This window comes from Schistocerca nitens, chromosome 7 (genome assembly GCF_023898315.1).
Source record: "Schistocerca nitens isolate TAMUIC-IGC-003100 chromosome 7, iqSchNite1.1, whole genome shotgun sequence".
In the NCBI taxonomy this organism is placed as follows: domain Eukaryota; kingdom Metazoa; phylum Arthropoda; class Insecta; order Orthoptera; family Acrididae; genus Schistocerca; species Schistocerca nitens.
The window spans coordinates 226,503,142-226,527,755 of record NC_064620.1 but is presented as its reverse complement, the minus strand read 5'-3'; the positions used below and the strand labels follow the sequence as shown (position 1 = coordinate 226,527,755).

The window sequence follows — 24,614 nt, the reverse complement described above, 5'->3', positions numbered from 1 at the left end:
AGTGTCAGATTAAAAGTCATGCATGCTGCGGTAAACTTCATGTTGTGTGTTTTGTTTACATGATTATTAGTGTTGATCACATGCTGCATTTGAACATATTTGTGCAGGTGGTCTTGCGTGGAGCTCTTCCGCCCATTACTCGAAGCAGACACCCACAACTGTCAGCTGAGCCAGGCATTGGCAGCCCACCTAATCCAGCAGATGCCACGCTTTACCCCCTATGTGAAGCTGCAACTACTGCTCCATGTTTTCTTACCTGCATTTGCAAACATTAAGCAACGTTTCCTCGAACATCGCATGGAGACTGACAAGTGAGTATTACAAGCACACTGCATTAGTTTAGTGGAAAATCTGTCAGTTTTCTGGTTGTTGTTTATTGTTGTGTTGGAGTCGTCATAAATCTTGGGGACTGCCTACAGAGATAATGTAACACTGCTTTTTCATCTGTGATCATGATCATGATCATGATGATTACGATCACCATCATCACTGTCATCTTACACCACCAGCACAACAGTAAAACCAGCAACATCTAAACCACATTGGTCTCACAGTATTCACAAATTTATCCTGGAAAAGAATAATTCTTTGGGGCTTTGGCATAAACTCTTATTCTTATAAATGAAAGTGGGGAATTGACTCACATTGTGTTAAGTTGGCAAGGGTCTGTTTGAAAAATTAAAACTGTATCCCAAAAAATCGTGACATTGTGAAGTCTGTGGACTTTGTGAGATATGCAAATGGTGTGCTACTGTATTTTTACAATATTTCAAATAGGTTAAAACCACAGTAACTAAAATTTGGAGAACACAAATACTTGAAACTTAATAGTGACACATTCTATAGAGCAGTACCTCATCATCTCAAACATGTTTCACTGCAATAGGATGTGTTACAATTGACAGTGAGCACAGAATCCAATTTGTTTCTCAGGATGAATGGTCTGCAGGAATGGATATATACAAATAAGTTACTGACACATTTGGTACCAATTGATTTACCAGTTAATAATGCATCAATTTAAAAGAGGCACATGAAAGAAACAAAGTTATTTGTTTCAGTTGTGTATATGAGATATTATCATAGTTTAAAATAAAGATCTGTTCATCATGGTTAAAGGTCACAGTATGTAGTTAAATTGCAGATGTTCCATTTTAAGTCTCAGTCCAGTATCTTCTGTTTCACTATCATTTGTTCTGTTTGAAGTGACATTTTGGGCAGACAAAACCCAAGTTACAAGGGATGGTCAAAAAGTTCCTGTTCAAAGGACATACAGTCCAGAACTGATATGCCAATCAGGCAAAACTGTCATGAGCATTGAGACAATCATCCCACCGATGCACTGATGAGATATCCATTTGGTAAAACATGTGTCCTGTCGCATGAAGAAGTAAGTAACTGCGTGCTGCACACCATCATCCAACAGGAATCATTGACCCTTCAAGGCCTCTTTTAAGGAACCAAAGGCACGATTATCCCAAAGGAAGAGATGAGGACTATATGGTGGTTGCTGAAGTGTCTCCCACTTGTGTTGGCATAGCTTCTGCATTACAGTATTTGCAATATGAGGACATGCGATATCATGAAGCAGCAGCACCCTTTGTTGCACTATTCCACAACGGTGGTTTTCAACAGACATACTGCTCTGCAGAGATTTCCATTCGCTGATGTATGTCTCTAGTGTTTATCCTCTGGCGGACAAGAAAAGAATAACAGCATGTTGTCTGTGTTTGGGCGGTTTGCTTACAAAGTCACCATAGTTCACATTTCTACATTTATCACATGCACATGGTAAGATAAGAATGCGACACTAATCCTTTGCTACATGTTGGTACTTATATACCTTCATTGGAATTGTGTTACATAGCATAAATGCTGCAGCAATGCTCTCAAGTGGAAACGTTTTGATCACCCTTATATATCTGGAATTTTTCAACTTAATGAAGCAGGTTCCTTGGAAGAGAAAGAAGAGGGAAAATAAGCAAATGAATAAATTAGAGATGGCTGCAATTTGCCTATCATGTCTTTGAATGTGTGTTTGTCCCACTTCATCCAGTTACGTTGACTGTCTGGTGTTGAACAAGCTCAAATATTGTCATATTGGGGAGCTTGTTGGTAACTGGTTTTCATCCTGTTTACCTAAGAGGGTGTAGAGTGTTGCATTAAAACCCCCAGGAAGTATATGCAACGAAACAGTGTCTTCAGAAAGGGGAATCAACATGACAGTTGTACCACAGAAATCAATATTGGGTCCTCTCTTATTCTGCAACTGTAGAGTGATGGCACCATGAACTCAGTGTGCACTGAATGTACACTGACTCTACAGGACCCACTGTACTGGTTATATCACGATGCAGATGAATACACCAATCCATGTGATTGGCTACCACTGGCCAGGATGATATGCTGCTTGATCATTGGCCTTCCATGTAATGAGATGTCATATGACAGATGACTACACAAAGTGTGTCAGTGTATTTCTGTCACCTGTCGTACTCTCTTGGGGTGGCTGCTGATGTCAGCCTTGCCAAATGGTGACACCTGCTGATTATGCAACCAATGACACCACACTGTTCAAAGGAATGTCATCTCACAGGCACCAGAGGGCCTAACAGAAGCAGAAATAGCTCTTTTTGCAGATGATAAAAGTGTTACTATCAAGCCTAACACAGAAAATCCAGCACTTGAAAATAATAATATTTTTTTTTAAAATTAGTAACTGTTTCTCTGCAAATGGACTGACTCTGAATGAAGATAAGAAACAGTACCTTCAATTCATTACTGCACAAGGCTTGATCACTCCATTAGAAATAATTCCCTAGAATAAATCAATAAACGAAACTGAGTGTTCAGAATACATGGGTGTTTATTTTGATAAAGACCTGCGCAGAAGGTGGAATGTCACAGATCTTAAACGTATAAGCTTGGCAGTGCACACATTTTGAGTAATATCAGATTTTGGAGATAGTGCGAAAACATTGACCACTTTTCCCGATTTCATTCACTAATGTCTTGTGGTGTTATCTTATGGGGTATCTCATCACCGAGGAAAAAAATGTTTCTCTTTACCACTCTAAAAGCTCTTGTTGGACATACTGGCAGCAGCCTCACAATATGTTTACACTCTCGTGAAGTTTGTTGTCAATCATCAATCAAAGATTGAAAACAACAGTAACATTTGTAAATATAATCTTCGAAGAGAAATGACTTATTGCATCCATAACTCAACCGTAGGGAGCCACACAGAGGAGTGAGGTATTCAGTTATAAAAACCTTTCTCCATCTAGCCAGTGAAGTATTAGCTGAAGTCAGTCATGTAAATGGTCAACAGGTTGCCATATTTTTCATGAAGAAAATGTATTGTAACTGTATGACTGACTCATTGCACATCATACTAAAAGGTCACAATTATGATTGATGAAACAGGAGTGGCTATTTGGACTATAGATACCAATGAATACAAACTATGCAAAGCTGCACCAGAGCTGTGGTGAAGCAGAAATGTTGCAAAAGTCAACACATTTTATGTCCAAATGCTGTCACAATTCCTTCAGTGTTAGAAGCAATCCACAATAGGGGTATGACAACTCTATCTGAGGGTCACTGGATGCAGTTGTGGATGGGTGTGTGGGCAGCACACTGCTCTCCCAGTCATTGTTAGTTTTTATGACTAGAACCGATACTTCTTAATAAAGTAGCTCCTCAATTGGTCCTGCAAGGCCTGAGTGCCCACAGCTTACCGACGGCACTCAGCAGACTCGGGCAGCCACATATCCAAGCACCAGCCAAGCCTGACAGTGCTTAATTTCGACGATTTGATGGGAACTGGTATTACTACAGCAGCAAGGCTGTTGTCCTAGGAATATGAAAGACCATCCATTAATTGTTCTCCATGGAAATGACAATATAACAATCTCATGTGATATTGTGTAATTCACATTGCACAAAGTCTTGAAAATAAGAATACTGTTTTTAACCGATGTTGAAATTGTTTTATTTCATCTGTAAAAACTGGCAAAAAAAGCATTTGAAAACAATATTTGTGAGGACTTAATTGCAGCCCAAAAACTTTTACCGTGGATCATTATTTCAGTAATCAGTTCTTGCACACCATGGTCAAGGTAGCAGCTGGATTTTGATTGAGCTGAGTGAGATGATGTGAAGTGAGAGGTGTGGGTAGAGAGGTGGGGGGGGGGGGGGTTAAGGGTGAGGGGAGGTGGCACTGGACTCATGATCAGGATGAGAATGGCTCAAATTGCCTTTCAGTCGTCGAGATGTAGGTTTTCCAAGATTTCTGTAAACTGCTTAACACGAATTCCGCAATGCTACCTTTGAAAGGGTGTGACTTGTTTCCTTCCCCAGTCTGAATTTGTGCTCCATCTCTAATGACCTCTTCATTGACAGGATGTTGCCCTAATTTTCTTTCTTTCCAGTTCTGGTTGAAGAGCACTCAGAAACCAAAGTTATTTTTGCCAATCTGGAAAAATTAAATTTCAGTGAATTAAGATTGTCAGCTTGTACCAAATGGTTGACATAATAACAGGCAAGTTATGGTGACCAGTGGGTATATAAAAAGATAACTGAACTGTCAACACACTGTTAAAGATTTTCACGCAAAGGCTGACCAGTCGCTACATGAAAGCACCAGCTCTCGGCAGTCAAACTGCACAGACAGCAGTGCAGATTACTGCCTTGTTTTCCCTCCTCCCTCCTCTTTGGTCACCTGGACCTCAACAGAGACAACTCTGCCACTTGAGTGGCAGAGATGAGGCCCTCTCGCTCCATTTCATTATTGACAGGAGGGTTATTAGAAATACAGGGCATGCGTTTACCTATGAAAGTTTATGTTTACATTTATGTTTATCTATGTGGCCAAGAGATGAATACACTAAGCAGATTCAGAAGGACGTAGGTTGCAGTAGGTACTGGGAGATGAAGAAGCTTGCACAGTATAGAGTAGCATGGAGAGCTGCATCAAACCATTCTCAGGACTGAAGACCACAACAACAACATGTGGCCAATGTCTGCCAGCCATGGTCAGGTGGCCACTCCACGTCGGACTGCATCAGTGTTGTCTGTGGCCATGTGAATATCGCACCTCATCTGTATCAAAGAAGGCTGCCCTGTCACTCTGCATTCAGTATGAATCACTGCTGCCATATGAATCTTGTCGATAATAATTGATGTGGAATCCAGCCGTTTGTGGGTGGTGGATGACACTTTCCTCTATATTGCACGACTGTTACAATCTGTGGACAAATTTACTTTTGAACTTAGCTTTTTATTAAGACAGAAAGAAGCAAAGAAATTGAGTCTCAAACTAGTTGCTGTTTACTTCCAAATAGATTGTACAAAAATCTATGTAATCATAATGCACAAACTTTAAGCAGTGGCCCCGGTAGTGCTCCTGCTTTGGGATCTGATTGACTGCAGGTGCTACATCACTATTACAGTTATTCTTATGAACTCTAATCTAAGACTGAGCTGGAAGATTGGTTCATTTCTTTACTTATTCTTTCATATCTACCCATCAAATTTCCATTACTTGGCTTACATTTGATATTCTTCTCACTTCATACAGAAATTTGTTATTTTTTGTGGCTGTATTTGTCAGTGAGCACATCTCAACACCAAGTTTTCTATTCTTATATTACTTCTCTACCACTTTGTGAGCATTTTAATTTGGACACATTATGAAGGTGTATATTGAAAAACAGATGTGTAGCCAAACAGGAGCCAATATTTGTATTGGTTTTTACTGTATGCCAGTGCCTGTCACAGTCACCCATGTTGACTCGTGCACAGATTATTGGAAATTGTTGCAGTTCTTTTGATACAAATCACTTTTCAGGATACTCCTTGGGTCCTGCCTTTCGGCACTCCTGGTACTGCTTGGCTGTAGTGAGGAACTTTCACAAGAGTTTTCAAGAAAGAAAGGCATTGACCACATCCGTGACTTGATCTCAGAGTCGCCATTTGTGCACATCTGCTGTTCTCTCCTTGAAGTAACTGCTACCGTGGACATTTGGCGTATCAGTTGTGAGGCTGAAGTGAGTTTATGTTTATATACTTTATTCATTTTTGAAGAATAGTTCAAAGTGGCATAGTCCAGCAATGAGGTTAATTTAAGAAAATGTATTTTTCACTATAATTGTCGATTTTGAAGTAAATGTTTCATTTTGAATATTTTAAAGGTATTTCATCACCATGCTTGTACTTTGTTGTTAAATATTCTGAATGAACAACTGTTCATAGCTCTGACATTCAAGGTGTACCTGAAAAGTAAGCAAATGCAGCTATCTGCAGTAATCAACTCACAATAGCATATTTTTGTGCACCGATAAGTGTTGACAAGTAGTGAGAGCTCCTCATGTTGTTGTTGTTGTATTCTCTTTATCTGGTGAAAAGTTAAATGATTCTGTTGTATGTCGCTTAAGGTCAGTGGTTCAATTTCTGAATGTAATAGGATATAATGTGACAAGAAATTCATGATGAATTATGTGGACTTGTTTGTAGAGGGTAAGTTGCTATCCACACAATATCAGTATTCAAACTCGTGAAAATTAAAAAGATAAGACAAATGCAATGTGCACAGAAAATTATGCTAACAATGTTTTTGGGATTGCACTTGATGTCTACCGCAAAAGGGGAATTTTTATTACATCTGAGATGTGCTGTTAAATACCTACACACAGACCCATGCTATCTGGAAATGATAATGAAAAATGAAATCTGGAAAATCCTTGACAGTCTTGAAAATACCTGGATTCTTGACAGTGCTCACCTACACAGTGCAGTGCCCAGTCTCCACAGACTTGTAATCTAAGGAGGTAAATGTTTAATTACTTTCCTTACAGCCAAGATTTCATGCCCAGTGATAATCTTCTCCCCTGTGTTTAAGAAATAGTTTGCTTTTGGATGTTTTGAGGGTCATGAAAATTAAAACCTCAGTAGGTTTGTTTATAAATAAATAAATAAATCTTCTGCTACCAGTCACTGGTAGCAGAAGATTTATTTATTTATAAACAAACCTATTGTATCTACAGTCGCAGGCTTTCAAAAACCATTTATAATGGATCAAATCAGATTAAAACCTCAGTTCTGACTCAAGTGAAATTCCACTCACTTATGTTTTATAGTTGGAACTTTAGAAAGCTAGTGCAGTGATACTAGAATAGGTTGGAGAATAATGGAGCGAGTAGAGAGAGAGAGAGAGAGAGAGAGAGAGAGAGAAAGGGGGGGGGGTGAGCAGGAGATACATGTGTGTGGGTCTTAGCAATATGTTTTGATTTGCATGTTAAGTGAACTTCTCTAGCCAACTGGCCCCTTATTTTCCTTTATGAGTTGTAGATGACAAAGTGTAATGTTTTCTGTTATCAATTAACCTATTACATATCATTTTCACTGTTCTGTCTGCAGACTTCAGTGGTGTATAAAGAATGTAGTTGGCAGGAAAAACTTGCATACAGGTAGTGACTGCCTAAAAAGTAAATTGTTATTGTGTTAGTACATACAAGTTTAAATGAAGAAATACAGTAGTTAAACAATGGAAAATATGGAATGGAGTAAGGACATTTTGAGGAGGTTGGATTGCTGTTCACCAGATAGAGGATGTGGTGGGTGACAGACAGGCACAACGAAAAAGACTGCTATATATCAATGAACTATTGAAATAAATCATTCATCAGATATAGAAAAAACAAAAATCACACACATTCAAAAAGGCACGACTCTTACAGACATGGCCATTGTTGTCCCTGAACTCAAAGGCCAGACTGGGACTGTGGTGACCAGTCATCTTTGCTGGCTACTGGGGGTACAGAAAAGACGTTGAGAGGGGATGGGAAGGGATAGCAGCATGGCGATGGGGTGTATGCTAGTGTTGCCTGTGGCAATGTGCAGGGATGTAGTGGGGACAGAATAGGGCTGCTAGGTGCTCCATTGGGAGGCTGTGCAGGAGGGGGAGGGGGGGGATCAAGCAAAGGGGAAGGTAGAGATGGGAAAGGACTATGCAGGTCCACTAACAGAATAGAAGGCATGTGTAGGACTGGAGTGAGAGCAGGGAAGGGGCATAGGCTGGCAGAGAAAAGGTTGAAGTCAGGTGGTGTACAGGAATGAAGTTTCCATCTACATAATTCAGAAAAGTTGTTGTTGTGACTAATCAAGATGGCACAGGCTGTCAGTCAGTCACTGAAGTCAAGAACATCATGTTGGGTGGCGTATTCAGCAATTTGGTGGTCCAGCTGTCTCTGGGACACTGTTTGATGATAGTGACTCGTATGGACAGACAACTGGTTAGTTGTCATGACCGCATAGAAAGTGGCACAGTGGTTGCAGTTAAGTTAACAGATCACATTGCTGCTTTCACAGGTGGCCCAGCTTTTGATAGGGCAGGAGATGTTTGTGACAGGACTGGAGTAGTCGCTAGTTGTAATACGTCTGTGACAGGTCTTTCAACCAGGTATATTGCAGGAATATGAGCAATGGATCCAGAGATTAGGAGCAAGGGTGGAATATGGACAGATAGGATATTAAACTTTCCTGGCAGATTAAAACTGTGTGCCGGACCGAGACTCGAACTCGCGACCTTTGCCTTTTGCGGGCAAGTGCTCTACCAACTGAGCTACCCAAGCAGGACTCACACCCCGTCCTCACAGCTTTATTTCTGCCAGTACCTTGTCTCCTACCTTCCAAACTTTACAGAAGCTCTCCTGCAAACCTTGCAGAACTAGCACTCCTGAAAGGTTCGCAGGAGAACTTCTGTAATGTTTGGAGGGTAGGAGGTGAGGTAATGGCAAAAGTAAAGCTGTGAGGATGGGGCATGAGTCGTGCTTGGGTAGCTCAGTTGGTAGAGCACTTGCCCGCGAAAGGCAAAGGTCCCAAGTTCGAGTCTTGGTCCGGCACACAGTTTTAATCTGCCATGAAAGTTCCATATCAGTGCACACTTCACTGCAGAGTGAAAATCTCATTTTGGAGATACGATATTGTATACATTGGGAGGGTTACAGAATACCACTGTGAATGGGGTGGGGAGGATATTTATTTCAGGACTTAAAGAAAGGTAGATGAATCCCTAGCTGAGAATGTGCTTCAGTTGCTCTGGTCCTGTGTGTTACTGAACTAAGAGAGAGGTGCTCCTTTCTTCACATGACAGCAGATATGTGGGAGGTGGTAGGTGACTGTGGAGACCATGTATGCGTGATCTATTTCTGGACAAGGTGTGTAGAGTAATTTCATGCTGTGAAGGCCTCAGTGAGACCTTTGGAATATTTGGAGATGGATTGCTCATCACTACAGGTGCAAGAACCACAGGTGCTTAGGTTGGGAGGTTTGATGAAAACAGAGGTACTGATATAGCCTTCTTTATGTTGGAGGTCAACATCAAGGAAGATGGCTTGTTGGGCTGAGAATAGCTAAATGAACCGAATGGGAGAGAAGGTGGTGTTGTTTTGAAGGAATGTCAATGAGATGTCCTCACCCTCAGTCCAGACCATCAAGATGTCATCCCTGAACCTGAACCACATCAGAGTTTTAGGATTCAGGGTTATGAACATTTCTCTTAGATGACCCACACCTAGCTTGGCACAGAGTGGTGCCATCTAGGTGCACACTGCTGTACCACAGATTTGATTTTACGTTATGCCCTCTAAACAGAACTAATTGAGGATGAGTACTGAGTTGGTCACAGTGACACCTGGAAGGAAGTTGTAGGTTTACAGTCAGTCAGGCATTGGGAAAGGTAGTGTTCAATAGAGGTGAGGCTATGGGTGTTGGAGATGTTAGTGTACAGGGAGATGGCATCAACAGCGATGAGCAGGATGTTGTGTAGTAAAGTGATACGAAATGTTGATAGAGGAAATGGTTGATGGCTTATGTAATGTATTGTAGGTTACGGGTAACATGCTGAAGATTTTGGTCCATGAGAACAAAGGTTCTCTGTGTGGGGGCACAGTAACCAGCCACAATGGGGCATCCTGCTGGATGGTTGAATTTATGGGCTTTAGGAAGCATGTAGAATGTACGAGTGCAGGGAGTGGTGGATGTGAAGGGGGGGGGGGGGGAGGAGAGAGAGAGAGAGAGAGAGAGAGAGAGAGAGAGTTGGAGGAGAAGCTCTGGGATAAACCTAAGGAATCGATAAGGAACTGTAGATGCTGGATTTCTGGAATGTGGTCACTGTGGTGGGGCGTGTAGGTGAATATATCTGACAACTGGAGGAAACTTCCCACCAGATAACCCCTGTAGTTCATAACCACAGTAGTGGATCTTTTGTCACCAGGTAGGAATAGAAGGCCGGGTAAGGTTTTAGGTGGAGGAGTGTGATTCTTTCTGCGACTGTGTTTTGTTTCCATGTTGAGGGATTTGGTGAATCACTGTGAGGCAAGGTTCGAGATTTGGAAATTCTGGTAATTTAATAGGGGATCATTTGAGGCTAGAGGGGGTCAGTGACAGGTAGGGAGAGGGGTAAATTGAGTCAGCAAGGTTCAGCACGGTTTTGGATTTGGTTTGATTGGTAGGGTTGGTGGCAAAAAGTTTCACAGTGTGTAGCAACTGGGAGAAGAGAAAATATTTAACAAGTCCATCATGACTGCATTTGGCAATGGATGAAGAAGTAGGGCCTATGGAAAGGACTGGACTTCTGTGGGACTGAGGCTTTTGGATGACATATTCATGACAGTGTTTCAGGGCTATTTAGGCTCTGGGTCCTATAGGGTCGCAGGAGGGTCCTTCCTGAGTGTGTGGTGAACATAGTAGGTCCGTGAGGCTGGACTTGGTAGCCATGAGGGATGTGGGGAGGTTCAATGAAAGTTCTTGTAGTGGAGAATGTCAGTCCAAGGACGGGTTATTAGGTGAATAGATGGATAGTTTTTTGAAGTGGCCATGTAAATTCTGCTGTAGCCCTGGAGGGCAAGGTTTTCAATCTGGAATGTGGGGTGCAGGAATTTGGGCTTACAGAACAGGCGGATGTTATGTACAGATTGGTGATAGTGCAAGGAGGTTTGGGCCTGATTTATCGTTTTGCGGTCTAGGTTGGGAAGGACTCTGGACTGATGAAATTTAAGTAGGATTGTGAAAGGATGAGTTCCAGTTGGAGATGAGTAATTTGATTGTTGATGGTCAGGTGATTTGGTGTGTGTGTGTGGGGGGGGGGGGGGGGGGGACTCCATGAGCTAGGAAAAAATGCAGGAGCAGTATGTAGGATTTGTTTCTGGATAGTGGTAGAGAAACTTTTCTGTACTGCCACAGGTAGGAGGAGGAGGAGGAGGAGGAAGGATTCATAGTAAAGGATAAAAAATTCGCAAAAAAAAAAAAGGAATATCAGAAAAATGCCAACAAGACAAAACACATGAAGAATAATGAAGAATGAGGAGGAAACAAAAGAAAATCTATGTGAAAACTGTGTGAGATCAAAGTGAAAATGCACATAAAAATAAGTAAAAGGACAATAATAGAACGGGATACAGTATGGATGAATGGGTACAGTATGGAAAAGAAGCAAGTTTCACTTTGCAACTAATGCTGAGTGATGGTTGTGGATGTTGAAATTCTCCTCATCATACTAAACACTGAAATAATCCAGTAAACAGTTTCTAAACCTCTTTGCATAATGGGAATTACTATGCTCCTCTGCAAATTTGTGACTCCCAGGCTTGTCAGATTGTGTGCAGTCTCTTACAGTACAGCAGTATTAAGCTTTCCTATTTGCTCTAGTTTTTCCCTCGCGATCTCCCTACTGTAGCTCTCCTAGTCCTTCTTAACAATTTTATTCCTGTGTCCTTTTTTTTATATTGTCTTCATTATCTTGTTACTTGCAACCACACATATTGTCAACAGTAATTTGCGCTTGAGGATTTATAATTTTTCTTCATTGTCAAACATTGTTTTATTTCCCTTATGAGTTGATGTATGTATTTATATCAACTTTCACTTCTGTGTGGCTTTTGCTTTTGTTTTACACCTTTCACTGCTTACTTTATCATTTGTTCCATTGAAGATGAAAAGTAATACAAATTTGTTTAAAATGAGTAAGGCTAAAATGCCAATCCAGCTTTTAGTTCAGGCTCTTCTGGGGTGTCTGCACATCACACAGTGAATGCTAGAACAGTACCTTTAAAATGCCATGGCTGATTTCCTTTCCCATCCTTGTCTTATCCAAACTTGTGATTTCCTGTCCCGTCCTTGTCTTGTTCAAATTTAGGTTGCATCTCTAATGGCTTCGTCATGTAGGGACAATAATTCCTTACTTTACTTCTGCTCATGCATTATTATCTGTACAGTGCACCTGCGTAGCTGGGTGGTAACGTGCCTGCCTCCCATGCACTGGGCCTGGGTTCGATTCCCGACTGGGTCGGAGATTTTTCTCCGTTGTGGACTGGCTGTTGTGTTGTCCTCATCATCATTTCATCCTCATCATTGGCTGCAAGTTGCCCATTGTGGCACCGACATAAAATAAGACTTGCATTTGGAAGCCGAACCCAAATGGGACCTCCCAGCCAATGCTGCCATGTGATCATTTCATTTCATTTTATTGTCTTTCAACTCACAATGAAGGAAAATGTGTAACTGTGAGATTGTGAGACTAGAGTACTATAGTGAAGATAAATAACTGTTACAAACTGTGCCTGTACTGCATTGACGATTCATATTACTTAATCTGCATGCTCCTTTTGTGAAATATTGTACATTGAGATTATAAAATGTGTTTTACGAAAATGTGACAAATACCTAAATTTATTAATCTTCATGGTGTTATATATTTTATTTTGTTGTGACAGCTGCATAAAATCACCATCTGTTCAACTGTGTGCATTTTGATATGACGTACCTAGTGTAGTGACTCAGTGTTTCTCTGTACAGGGTGACAAACATTCGGATGTTGTGGAGCATTTAAAAAGGCTGCCAAATATTGAGCTGCTTCATCACTGTGCAGAGGAAACAGCTAAAAAGCTTCTTGTGCTGGTCAGTGCAGCTGACAGTTTAGCAGAGGTAAGATTTTTGTACATCTTGGGCACATGGGAATTCATGAATAGTGCCATGATGGGAGAGTTAATTTTAAAACTGAAACTGTATCAGTGACAATCAGCCCTGTAAAGATTTATTTGCCATGCTCAGTGCTGGCAAAGCCAAAGAAATTACAACTCATTAGCTTTTGGAAAATTAAGAAGAGGTATAAATATAGGATAAAAGAAATTTTAAAATGTAAGAAAGGTGTTATATATAAGGCAATGAATACAAAATTATAAAACATAGACACAGTGGAAAGTGGAACACTATGTCTTTTGGATAAAAGAAAGAGTGGTGGATATATTTTCAAATATAGGGAAATATGGAAAGATTTCAACTCAGTTACATGTTTACACATTTGTTACAAAATTCTTTACTGCTAGTGAAAGCTGTAGCATCTGAATAGTGGCTCACAAATGTCGTGGAATTTAATTTCTGGGGCCTGGAAAGCAGGGCATGACATCTAAATGATTATAACTTTGAAATTTCAGTGTGTTTTAAAGGGACAAGGTGGTGTACTGTTCCTCAAGTTACACGTGCTGCCAGTTGGTACTAAATGATCACCATTCTGGTTTTGTGTCTGACAAATCTGAAGTTCCTGTGCTGTGTGTTGTCAGTCCTCAGTCACTATAAGGTCTGCACATGATTCAGTGCCACTGAGAGTGTAGTATTGTGTGGGGCTGCTGGCTTAACCTCCCTAATTATTTGAAAGGCATAAGAAGCTCATAATGAGTGAACATCCACAACTTGTGTTTCTAATTGACAAATGTGGAATTGTTTTACCGAGCAATGATGGAAAAATTGATTAGTGCATTGTGGGGATAAAGAGATGGAGAAGTATAAAACTTGTTGCACTGCAACCTGAGGGACACTTGCTCTGTCACAATTGTACTAGACGTGCTGAAGTGTATGACTCTGTGTCTCCTGGGACAAAGATGAAATCCACAACAGAAAACAAAACTCCCGGCTGTTTTGATGGGCCACCGTAGACCACTAACTCTCAACTGAATATCAGTAAAGCAAACAGGCTAGTTCTTCTCCTGACTCATGTAGCAAAATGAATTTGAAGGTTAGTAACTCGGCGCATATGTGTCCAGCATGTTCATAATTATAATGCGAAAATTCGTTTCGTTCGAGAAAGCTTTCCTTTCCTACAATCATGAAGTAAGCAGTTAATGTTTCGTATTGTGTTCCTCATCACTTTCGTGTAGATAACAACTTGAAACAAACAACCCCAAAATACCGAAGTTCATATACTGTATCACTACAGACACCCCAGTTGCAGATACACTTTAGTTTTCATTTGATTCCTTTGCTGTGAGTTCTGTTTAAACTGTATCCAATATACAGTGAAGTGCCAAAGGAGCTAGTATAGGCATGCATATTCAAATACAGAGATATATAAACAGGCAGAATACGGTGCTGCAGTTGGCAACGGCTGTACAATACAGCAAATGTCTGGCGCAGTTGTTAGATTGTTACCACTGCTACAATGGCAGGTTATCAAGATTTAAGTGAGTTTGAATGTGGTGTTATAGTCAGCACATGAACAATGGGATACAGCATCTCTGAGATAGCGATGAAGTGTGGATTCTCCCGTACAACCATTTAATGAGTATACCGTGAATATCAGGAATCTGGTAATGTATCAAATCTCTGACATCGCAGCAGCCAGAAAAAGATCCTACAAGAAAGGGACCATTGATGACGGAAGATTATCATTCAGTGTGACAGAAGTGCAACCCTTCCTCCAATTGGTGCAGATTTCAGTGCTGGGCTATCAACAAATTTCAGCGTGTGAACCATTCATGGAACATCGTTGATATGGGCTTTTGGAGCCAAAGGCCCACTCGTGTACCCTTGATGATTGCACCACACAAAGCTTTAGCCTTGCTTGAGCCTATCAACATTGACATTGAACTGTTGATGACTGGAAACATGTTGCCTGGTTGGACTAGTCTCGTTTCAAATTGTATCGAGCAGGACATGTAAGGGTATGGAAACAACCTCATGAATCAATGGACCGTGCATGTCAGCAGGTGGAGACTCTTAATGCTGTGGGGTGTCTGCAGTTTGTCTGATACGAGACCCCTGATATGTCTAGATGCTACTCTTGACAGGTGACATGTACGTAAGTATCCTGTGTGATCATCTGCATCCATTCGTGTTCATTTTGTGTTCCGACGGACTTGGGTAATTCCAACAGGACAATGCGACACCCTACACATCCAGAATAGCTACGGAGTGGCTTAAGGAATGCCCTTCTGAGTTTAAACATTTCTGCTGGCCACCAAACTCCCCAGACATGAACATTATTGAGCATATTTGGGATGGTTGCAACGTGCTGTTCAGAAGAGATCTCCACCCCTTCGTACTCTTACAGTTTTGTGGACAGCCCTGTAGGATGCATGGTGTCAGTTCCCTCCAGCACTACTTCAGACATTAGTTGAGTCTATGCCATGTTGTGTTGTAGCACTTCTGCTTGCTTGTGGGGACCCTACATGATATTAGGCAGATGCACCAGTTTCTTTGGCTCCTCAGTGTAACACTCTCATATACAAGCAGTATCTTATCTTTTTACATTATAACATTGTATCTTGCACTCCTCATGAAAGATTACTGAAACTTTAGTGCACAATCAGTTGCAGTATGTTATCTTGAGGAACACTTAATTTAATTCATTTGTTAATTCTAGGTATCTGAGGAATATTTATCTAATTATTGAGGCTTCTTTAGTCCTTTTACAGGTGTGGTAATGATCCCCCATTAGCTACATATCTTACTTGTAGTACTGTTTGTGAGAGTATTTGATATTTTTATGTTATTTTAATTTATTGTACATTGTAGTTTCTTAAGACCAAATCAAGAAGTAAATCTCCATGATCTTGTACTGAATTAGTACATGAATTTAATATCAGAAAACTTCATAATAAATCATATAAAATTTTTACAGATGACAATCGGCTCAGTATATGTGAGGTCTGTCCAAAAAATTCCAGAACATTCATAATTTCTCGCCAGTGGTGATTTGGAGCAAATCTGGCACACACCTGTGTTAAACGTGTAACAGCTGGAAGTTTCATTGTTGTATGTCTGTTAGTTACTGTTCAGTGCTGCATTGAGTAGAACGTTGTCACACTGTTTGCAAATTTCAATGTGACAGGAGTTAGAGGAGCAACATGTCTGCATTAAATTTTGCGTGGAACTCAAGTAAACCTTTACAGAGACAAACCAAATGATTCAGGAAGCATACAGTGATGAGTGCTGCAGCCGTACTCTGTGTTACAAATGGTTCACACGGTTTAAAAATTGCCACACAGAAGTTAAAGATGACCAAAGAATGAAGGCTTTTATGACTGGATGACATAGCTGCTGGTAAACCTTTTGGTATGTGAGGTCGTGGTCCAAATAACTCTTCTGATCCTGACGTTTCATCCAGGACTGCGTTGGACGTCCTCAGAGGATGTCAAGGAAAAATTTTATAAGTTACCAGCAGTTAAAGATAACCCTCATTCAGGATGCCCTTTGACAACTACCAGTGACGCCTGTGTCCGGAACGTCAATGAAATTGTGTATACCAATTGAAGACTGACTGTCTAAGAGGCTGCACAAGAATGTATCATTTCAATTGGATCATGTAAAGAAATCCTGACACAGTGTCTTGGAATGCATTGTGTTGCCACAAAGTTGGTCCCATGACTCATGAATCAATACCAGAAATCTGTGAAGAGATTTTGGTTTTTGCAGATGAGAACAAGATGTCTCCTAAGGGAATCGTAACTGGTGATGAGATGTGGGTCTACGGCTATGATTTTGAGACCAAGTTTCAGTCTTCACAATGGGTTTTGCTGAAACTCACTCATCATCCACCCATTCTTTGTAATCAAAATCTCACTTGTAGTTGAATATTTGGCAGTTAATGTTCAGTAGTATTAGAGGACTTTTGTTTTGAAGATGATAAAGCTTAAACAATCACTGTTGTTGAACGCTTCAAAGGAAGGTCATACACATCACTTCAAAATTTTGCTGGTTGATCCTGTTTGTGCTGTGCACTTTTTGTTAATATTTTACTTTTCTCATAAATTTGTTTACTTTTGTTCTTTTTATTTTGAGTCTGATAACACTCTTGCACCTCTCTAAAACATTGGAAGAAGCCAACCTCTTCCCAGGTTGAAGGGTCTGATATACCATATAGTAGAATTTGAAAGCTTTCTATATTCCATTTCCAGCCTCTTAATATATGTTGTTGTCTGAGGAAGCAACACTATCTGAGTACTGGCAGTTGTCCACCACATCTATCTCATCATATCTAATTCTTATGAGGGAATGGTCCAATCTGACATGCCATGGCATGCTCTGAAATTTTTTATACAGAAGGAATACACCAAAAGAAATACCCTGTCACTATTTTAGCTGCTAAGATGACTTGCAGGTATTAAAAAAAATGTTGAAAATTGCCAAATTGGTATCTTGTCAGGTGGCTGGGGAATTGTTCACCCCTACCAGAGCTGTAGTGGATTGCGCATGTGCAACAGGGCAGTCACATGTCCTTGGCCTTGGTTGACATGCATTGGTAAACAGATAACACAGCTCAGTAGGATCATAATTTGTAAAGCAAATTTCAGTTTTTGTGAAAGTTGTCTGCATTACTGTTCTCTCAGATTTGCAACTCATTTAATATTCATAATAATTACCAGTTGCTTTTGTGGTAGCGTCAGTTCAACAATGGAGATAAAAGTGAATTAATATTCATTGTGTTTAACCCTTTATGTTAAGCCTTTATGTTAAACCTGGGTTTGCTTCATAATATCTGACCATGAACTATATAAGTAGAAGAAATATTTGTACAATGTATGTGCCAAAATGAAACTAGCAAAACTGTGGTCACCTTGTACAGTAAATCTTACGGGCTGTTCCTCTTTCACAAAGTCCCATGACTCCTCATTAATAACAGACATAAACCCTTAAACTTGAGTAAATAGCATGAACAACAAGTCTTTTGAGGAGTTTTCTTGAGATATGAACCATGTAGAGATACCTGTCAGTGACAGTACACTGTTACCAGAAGATATCTATGAGACTGGGACTTCCAAATTGCACTTGAGATGAAAATTGCTAATTTCAAGTTCCTTCAGCTTGGTTAAGCTAGTTCAAGAGATCATACTGCGTAGAAAGTCGTAAAACAATGAAGTTTGCTTGAAGTAAAAGTGTAGAGGAGATAGCATTAATTCATAGCTGACGTGAAGACAGAGCTTGCTGTTATCCCCACATCTGCTTTGCCTAATGTTGATCAGTCAGGTTTCATGAAAGAACTCCGAGCAAACCACACCTTTTTTTGTGGCAAAAAAGATGAGTTTGTTGTGCATTCAATTACTGCTGTGACACATTCATATAAAATATTGACGGTATGAGTGGTTTACTGTTTCTGCAGCTTTATATATGTCTTCAGGAACCTCGAGACATATTAGAACAAAAAATAAAGTTGGACTGTTTAATGGCAAAAATCTTATGCTCGACCTGTCAACATCTGGAGGAATAGAGAAGAATAATTCTTAACATAGCATTATAAATGTTTTCTAACCAGTTGCAGAAATTAATTCGTTGCTTTTGTTGGTATCTTGGTCGGACATAATGATACCTCTTTCTTTCAGAAGGACAATGAGAAGACTGTTATACTATTCATATTTCACCTGGAACAACCAATGTGACTCTGTAAAGAACTTTTTCGACTGTGGAAAATAATTTTAAGGAAGTTGTCAGGGAATATAATTTCTGGAAACTCTGTGTCATTTGAGGTTTGTCAGGAGAACAGATTTCTTAAATTTCAGTCAGTTGTGCATTACCAGTTTGTGTTAGCACATTTTATGAATTGCTGTAACAGGGTGTATACAATCTGGGACAACCGGGAGATCTGGGAAAACCCCGGGAATATTTTAGAATTCTGGGAATTTTTCATTGTTTTCAGTTAAATTTTTGTAATTTTGACTGGTAAGAACCGAAACTCTAACAAAGAATATTACTGTATCCCACTACTGCAGAATAATACTTCAGCAATAAAACATGAACGAGTGAAAAAACGAAAATAAAACTTAAACTGCAAAGTAAATGCGCCATATGCAGCAGCAAAACAAAGTGCTCATACAAGCGTCTGCCAACAGCAAAACTTGTCAAAGGCTTTAGGAGGAATATGCAATGATTGGTATCAACAAATTGCCTCCGATGAGTGTGACGTCACAACCTTTTACATTAGGTTCGGTTTGGCAGTTACAAGCAGAATCATGCACATGCGCAGTTGAGTAGTACCTTCTCCCGCTTCTGGCTACAGAACTGTGACTTTGGCTGTGTAAGCAGCCGCAGGTTCAAATGTCTTGTTTCTTTTATGACCTAATGTAAGATCTTTTAATGTTTTACATGTAAGAACATACGGCTCTCTACGACATCATAGCTGCGCAAGCGCAGTGACTCCTGTCATCTGGCACTCTCTGGCAACTGCAGAAACGAACCTATTTCTAACAGGTCGCGGGAAAATATTCTGAATGGTGGTTTGAAAAGCGTTACTATCAAAGAAAATTTCCTTTTACGCAAGTTGAACTACGTACGAGAATGTACGATATATTTCTTAAATCAAAGAGCGTTTGACTCTCATTTAAAAATAAACTCTTTGATGACGAGCCATTTAGATGAATTTCGAGCCCAGACATTTATGTCGTTATTAAAAATTTTAATGGCACATTTGTGTGATATATCTTAAATTGTAATACCCACATAAAAGACCAACATTATATGTGAAAACTTAGCTTCTCTTCCAACGTATTAATCTTATAGACCAATATTATAAGTGAAAGCTTTATTTTTCTTGTAGCAACACTGTGTATATTAATTTAAACCATTAACTTTTTCTGTCTGTGTGTTCGCGCTACTTAACAGTGACGTTGCTATTGGCTGACTTCATCACGTGTCATAAGCTCTCAATACCTGGTATCATTGGCTGGTGAAAATCACGTGACATGAGCTATGACTGGTTTACAAAAGCGCATCACAATCTCGATTTCAATGCTTCGGAAAGTAACATGTGCTGTTTGGTGGAATTCGAATTTATACTTTCGTAATACGAAAATGTGCAGCGTACATGATACTGCACATCAAAGATATTTCCAAAACGTTTTTTCCCCTGTGTTTCATTTTCTAAAGTGCTGGAAATTCTACGCCCGTATATAAAACCATAACCTTTCTAAGGATGGATAAGTTACAGAGTTTCGAGAGAAAATGTACTGTCAGTTAACAGGGAAAAAGTATGTTTTCACCTGGGAGAAAATGTATTATTAACTGGGAAATTCGGGAATTTTTTTTCTTTGTCCGCGTATATACCTTGTGTAAGTATGCTCAGTATGCAGTACAATATACAGAACTATTTCTTACTCCGCCACAATTCTGTCAAAACAAAACTAGTAATTACTGGGATGTGCCTGAAGGCATTAATTTTTCTTTTGTCAGGTGTGCCTGGTACACTTTGCTTTATTCTGATTACCATGAGGAATAAACAAGAAACTGTTTCATTCTTACTAAAATATACATTATTCAAAAATTATCATAAGAACCGTGCTACAGTAATTATTATAAAATGATATATGTGTAAGAAATATTTCGTTTCAATAAATTAAAGTCACGATTGATGGAAGCCATCTCTAATCTAACATCAAATGTTGCCTTGATTTATTTTCTTCTGTTAGTGATCTTAGTAAGAATTACACATTGAACAATTTAGCTGGCAATATGAACTGCCTCTTATTCAAACCGTAAATGATACATGATATTTTTTAACAAAGAGATAGAGGGGCTGGCCAGTACTTACCTCAGCTCAGTACAGCCGATAGATACACAAAAAACAGAACCGAAAATTTACGTTCCTAGCTTTCGGAACAAATGTTCCTTCATCAGGGAGGAGAGAGGGGAAAGAAAGGGAAGAAGGGAAAGTGGATTCAGTTACTCACAACCCAGGTTTTGAAGCAACAGGGAAAGGAAAACAGGGAGGGTAGCAAGGATGGAGGCGTGGTTGTCAGAGGGAAGCCAAAGATATTCTACTGTAAGTACTGTGCCAGCTTCAAACCAAAGAGGATGCATACAGAAGTAAAGAGGTATATAGTATAAAGATAAACACAACTATGTAGGATGAAAAGATACGTGAATGGCTAAAGAGGAAAGGGAAAGAGGAGAAGACTGAAGAGTAAATGGGAGTGAGGTTGTTTAACGTAGGTTCAGTCCAGGGGGATGGCGGGATGAAAGGATGTGTTGGGGTGCAAGTTCCCATCTCCACAGTTCAGAGGGACTGGTGTTGGGTGGGAGAAGCCAAATGGCACATACGGTGTAGCAGGTTCCTAGGTGCCTAGAATTATGCTGGAGGGCATGCTCCGCTACTGGGTATTGGACATCTCCTAGGTGGACAGTTCGTTTGTGTCCGTTCATGCGCTCAGCCAGTTTAGTTGTTGTCATACCAATGTAAAAGGCTGTGCAGTGCAAGCATGTCAGCTGATAAATGGCATGTGTAGTTTCACACGTGGCCCTGCCTTGAATTGTGTATGTTTTACTAGTAGCGGGGCTGGAGTAGGTGGTTGTGGGGGGATGCATGGGGCGGGTTTTGCAGTGGGGTCGGTTGCAGGGGTAGGAACCGCTGGGTAGAGAAGGTAGTCTGGGAATATTGTAGGGTTTAACAGGGATGTTACGGAGGTTAGGGGGGCAATGAAAGGCAACTCTGGGTGGTGTGGGGAGAATTTTGTCAAGGGATGATCTTATTTCAGGGGTTGACTTGAGAATGTCATATCCCTGGCGGAGTAATTTGTTGATGTATTCGAGGCCAGGATAATATTGGGTGACAAGGGGGATGCTTCTGTGTGGTCTGGGGGTAGGAACATTGTTGTTGGATGGGGAGGAATGTATTGCTCGGGTGATCTGTTTGTGGACAAGGTCTGCAGGATAGTTGCAGGAGAGGAAAGCACTGGTCAGGTTATTAGTGTAATTGTTGAGGGATTCATCACTGGAGCAGATACGTTTGCCATGAATACCTACGCTGTAGGGAAGGGAGCGGTTGATGTGGAATGGATGGCAGCTATCAAAGTGAAGGTACTGTTGTTTGTTTGTGGGTTTGATATGGACAGAGGTGTGGATGTGAGCTTCAACAAGATGAAGGTCAACATCCAGGAAGGTGGCTTGGGTTTTGGAGAAGGACCAGGTGAAATTCAGATTCGAAAAGGAGTTGAGGTTATGGAGGAAATTAAGGAGTGTTTCTTCACCATGAGTCCAGACCACAAAGATGTCATCTATAATCCTATATCAGGCCAGGGGAAGCAGCTGTTGGGTCTTCAGGAAAGCCGCCTCCATGCGGCCCATGAAGAGGTTGGCATAGGACGGAGCCATCCTGGTTCCCATGGCCGTTCCCCTGATTTGTTTGTAGGTCTGGCCTTCAAAAGTGAAGTAATTATGGGTGAGGATGAAGTTGGTAAGTGTGATAAGGAACGAGGTTTTTGGAAGATCTTCAGGTGGGCGTTGGGAGAGGTAGTGCTCAAGGGCAGAGAGACCTTGGGTATGTGGGATGTTTGTGTAAAGGGATGTAGCATCTATGGTGACAAGAAAGGTTTCAGGTGGGAGAGGAGTGGGAATGGATTTGAGGCGTTCTAGGAAGTGGTTTGTGTCTTTGATGAAGGATGGGAGTCTGCGGGTGATAGGTTGGAGGTGCTGGTCTACCAGAGCTGAGATACGTTCTGTTGGGGCTTTGAAGCCTGCTACAATGGGACGGCCAGGATGGTTCTCTTTGTGGATTTTGGGTAATAGGTAGAAGGTAGGGGTACGTGGCTCAGGTGGAGTGAGTAAGTCTATGGAAGCCGTTGTGAGGCCTTGTGAGGGACCTTGGATTTTTAGGATTTTCTGCATTTCAGTTTGGATGGAGGGAATGGGATCCTGGGTAACAGCTTTGTAGGTTGAGGTGTTGGAGAGTTGACGCAGTCCTTCTGCCACATACTCCACACGGTCAAGTACCACAGTTGTGGAGCCTTTATCCACTGGGAGGATGACAATAGAGCGGTCTGTTTTCAGCTCCTTAATGGCGTGGGATTCAGCTGGGGTGTTGTTGGGGGTTGTCGGGATGTTCTTCAAGAAGGACTGGGAGGTGACACTGGATATGAGGAATTCCTGAAATGTCTGCAAGGGATGGTTTTGGGGGAGGGGGGAGGATCCCTTTGAAAAGGCGGGCGGAACTGTTCTAGACAAGGTTCAACACTGGGTCTAGTATTTGGGGGCTGTGTTTGGGTAGTGAAGTGATATTTCCAGTTGAGGTTCCGGGTGAATGAGAGGAGATCTTTAACCAGGGCAGTGTGGTTGAATTTAGGCGTGGGACTAAAGGTTAAGCCTTTTGATAGAACAGATGTCTCCGGGGGGAGAGAGGGATCTGGATGAGAGGTTTAGAACTGAATTGGGACTGGTGGTATGTGGCATTTGACTGTGGTTATAGTTGAGATTTGGTCTGTGAGGGGTATGTGCTGGGATGGGGAGATTGAGTAGGGTGGCTAGCCTAGGTTTGTTGGCTTGCTTGGAGAACACACTCAGGAACATCATCCTAGAAGCCAGCTGCAAACTTGAGTTCCATGCCACACACCACGTGAAAAAACTATCCACAGTGTTAGTGCAACACCTAAGAAGTGGGGTCCCTCTCCCTATCCCTCACAAACACCAACCACAACAGAACCTTCAACAAACCCTCCTCACAGCCCCTGAAATGAGATCATCCCTTGACAAAATTCTCCCTACACCACCCAGAGTTGCCTTTCGCCACCCCCCTAACCTCCGTAACATCCCTGTTAAACCCTACAATATTCCCAGACTACCTTCTCTACTCAGCGGTTCCTACCCCTGTAACCGACCCCACTGCAAAACCTGGCCCATGCATCCCCCCACAACCACCTACTCCAGCCCCGCTACTGGTAAAACATACACAATTCAAGGCAGGGCCACGTGTGAAACTACACGTCATTTATCAGCTGACATGCCTGCACTGCACAGCCTTTTACATTGGTATGACAACAACTAAACTGGCTGAGCGCATGAACGGACACAGATGAACTGTCCGCCTAGGAGATGTCCAATACCCAGTAGCGGAGCATGCCCTCCAGCATAATTCTAGGGACCTAGGAACCTGCTACACCGTATGTGCCATTTGGCTTCTCCCACCCAACACCAGTCCCTCTGAACTGCGGAGATGGGAACTTACACTCCAACACATCCTTTCATCCCGCCATCCCCGTGGACTGAACCTACGTTAAACAACCTCACTTCCATTTACTCTTCAGTCTTCTCCTCTTTCCCTTTCCTCTTTAGCCATTCACGCATCTTTTTATCCTACATAGTTGTGTTTATCTTTATACTGTATACCTCTTTACTTCTGTATGCATCCTCTTTGGTTTGAAGTTGGCACAGTACTTACAGTATAATATCTTTGGCTTCCCTCTGACAACTATGCCTCCATCCTTGCTACCCTCCCTGTTTTCCTTTCCCTGTTGCTTCATAACCTGGGTTGTGAGTAACTGAATCCACTTTCCCTTCTTCCCTTTCTTTTCCATCTCTCC

The 24,614-nt window shown here is 41.1% G+C and overlaps 1 protein-coding gene across 1 annotated transcript in view; it reads left to right on the top strand.

The window, feature by feature from the left end:
* Positions 1-201: 201 nt before the first annotated feature.
* LOC126195543 (uncharacterized) overlaps positions 202-24,614 on the top strand; it is a 111,263-nt gene continuing 86,850 nt past the window's right edge. Inside the window, exons 1-3 of the mRNA XM_049934167.1 lie at positions 202-311; positions 5,852-6,050; positions 12,856-12,984. Coding sequence (XP_049790124.1) covers positions 202-311; positions 5,852-6,050; positions 12,856-12,984 — 438 coding nt within the window. The remainder of the gene's footprint in view (positions 312-5,851; positions 6,051-12,855; positions 12,985-24,614) is intronic.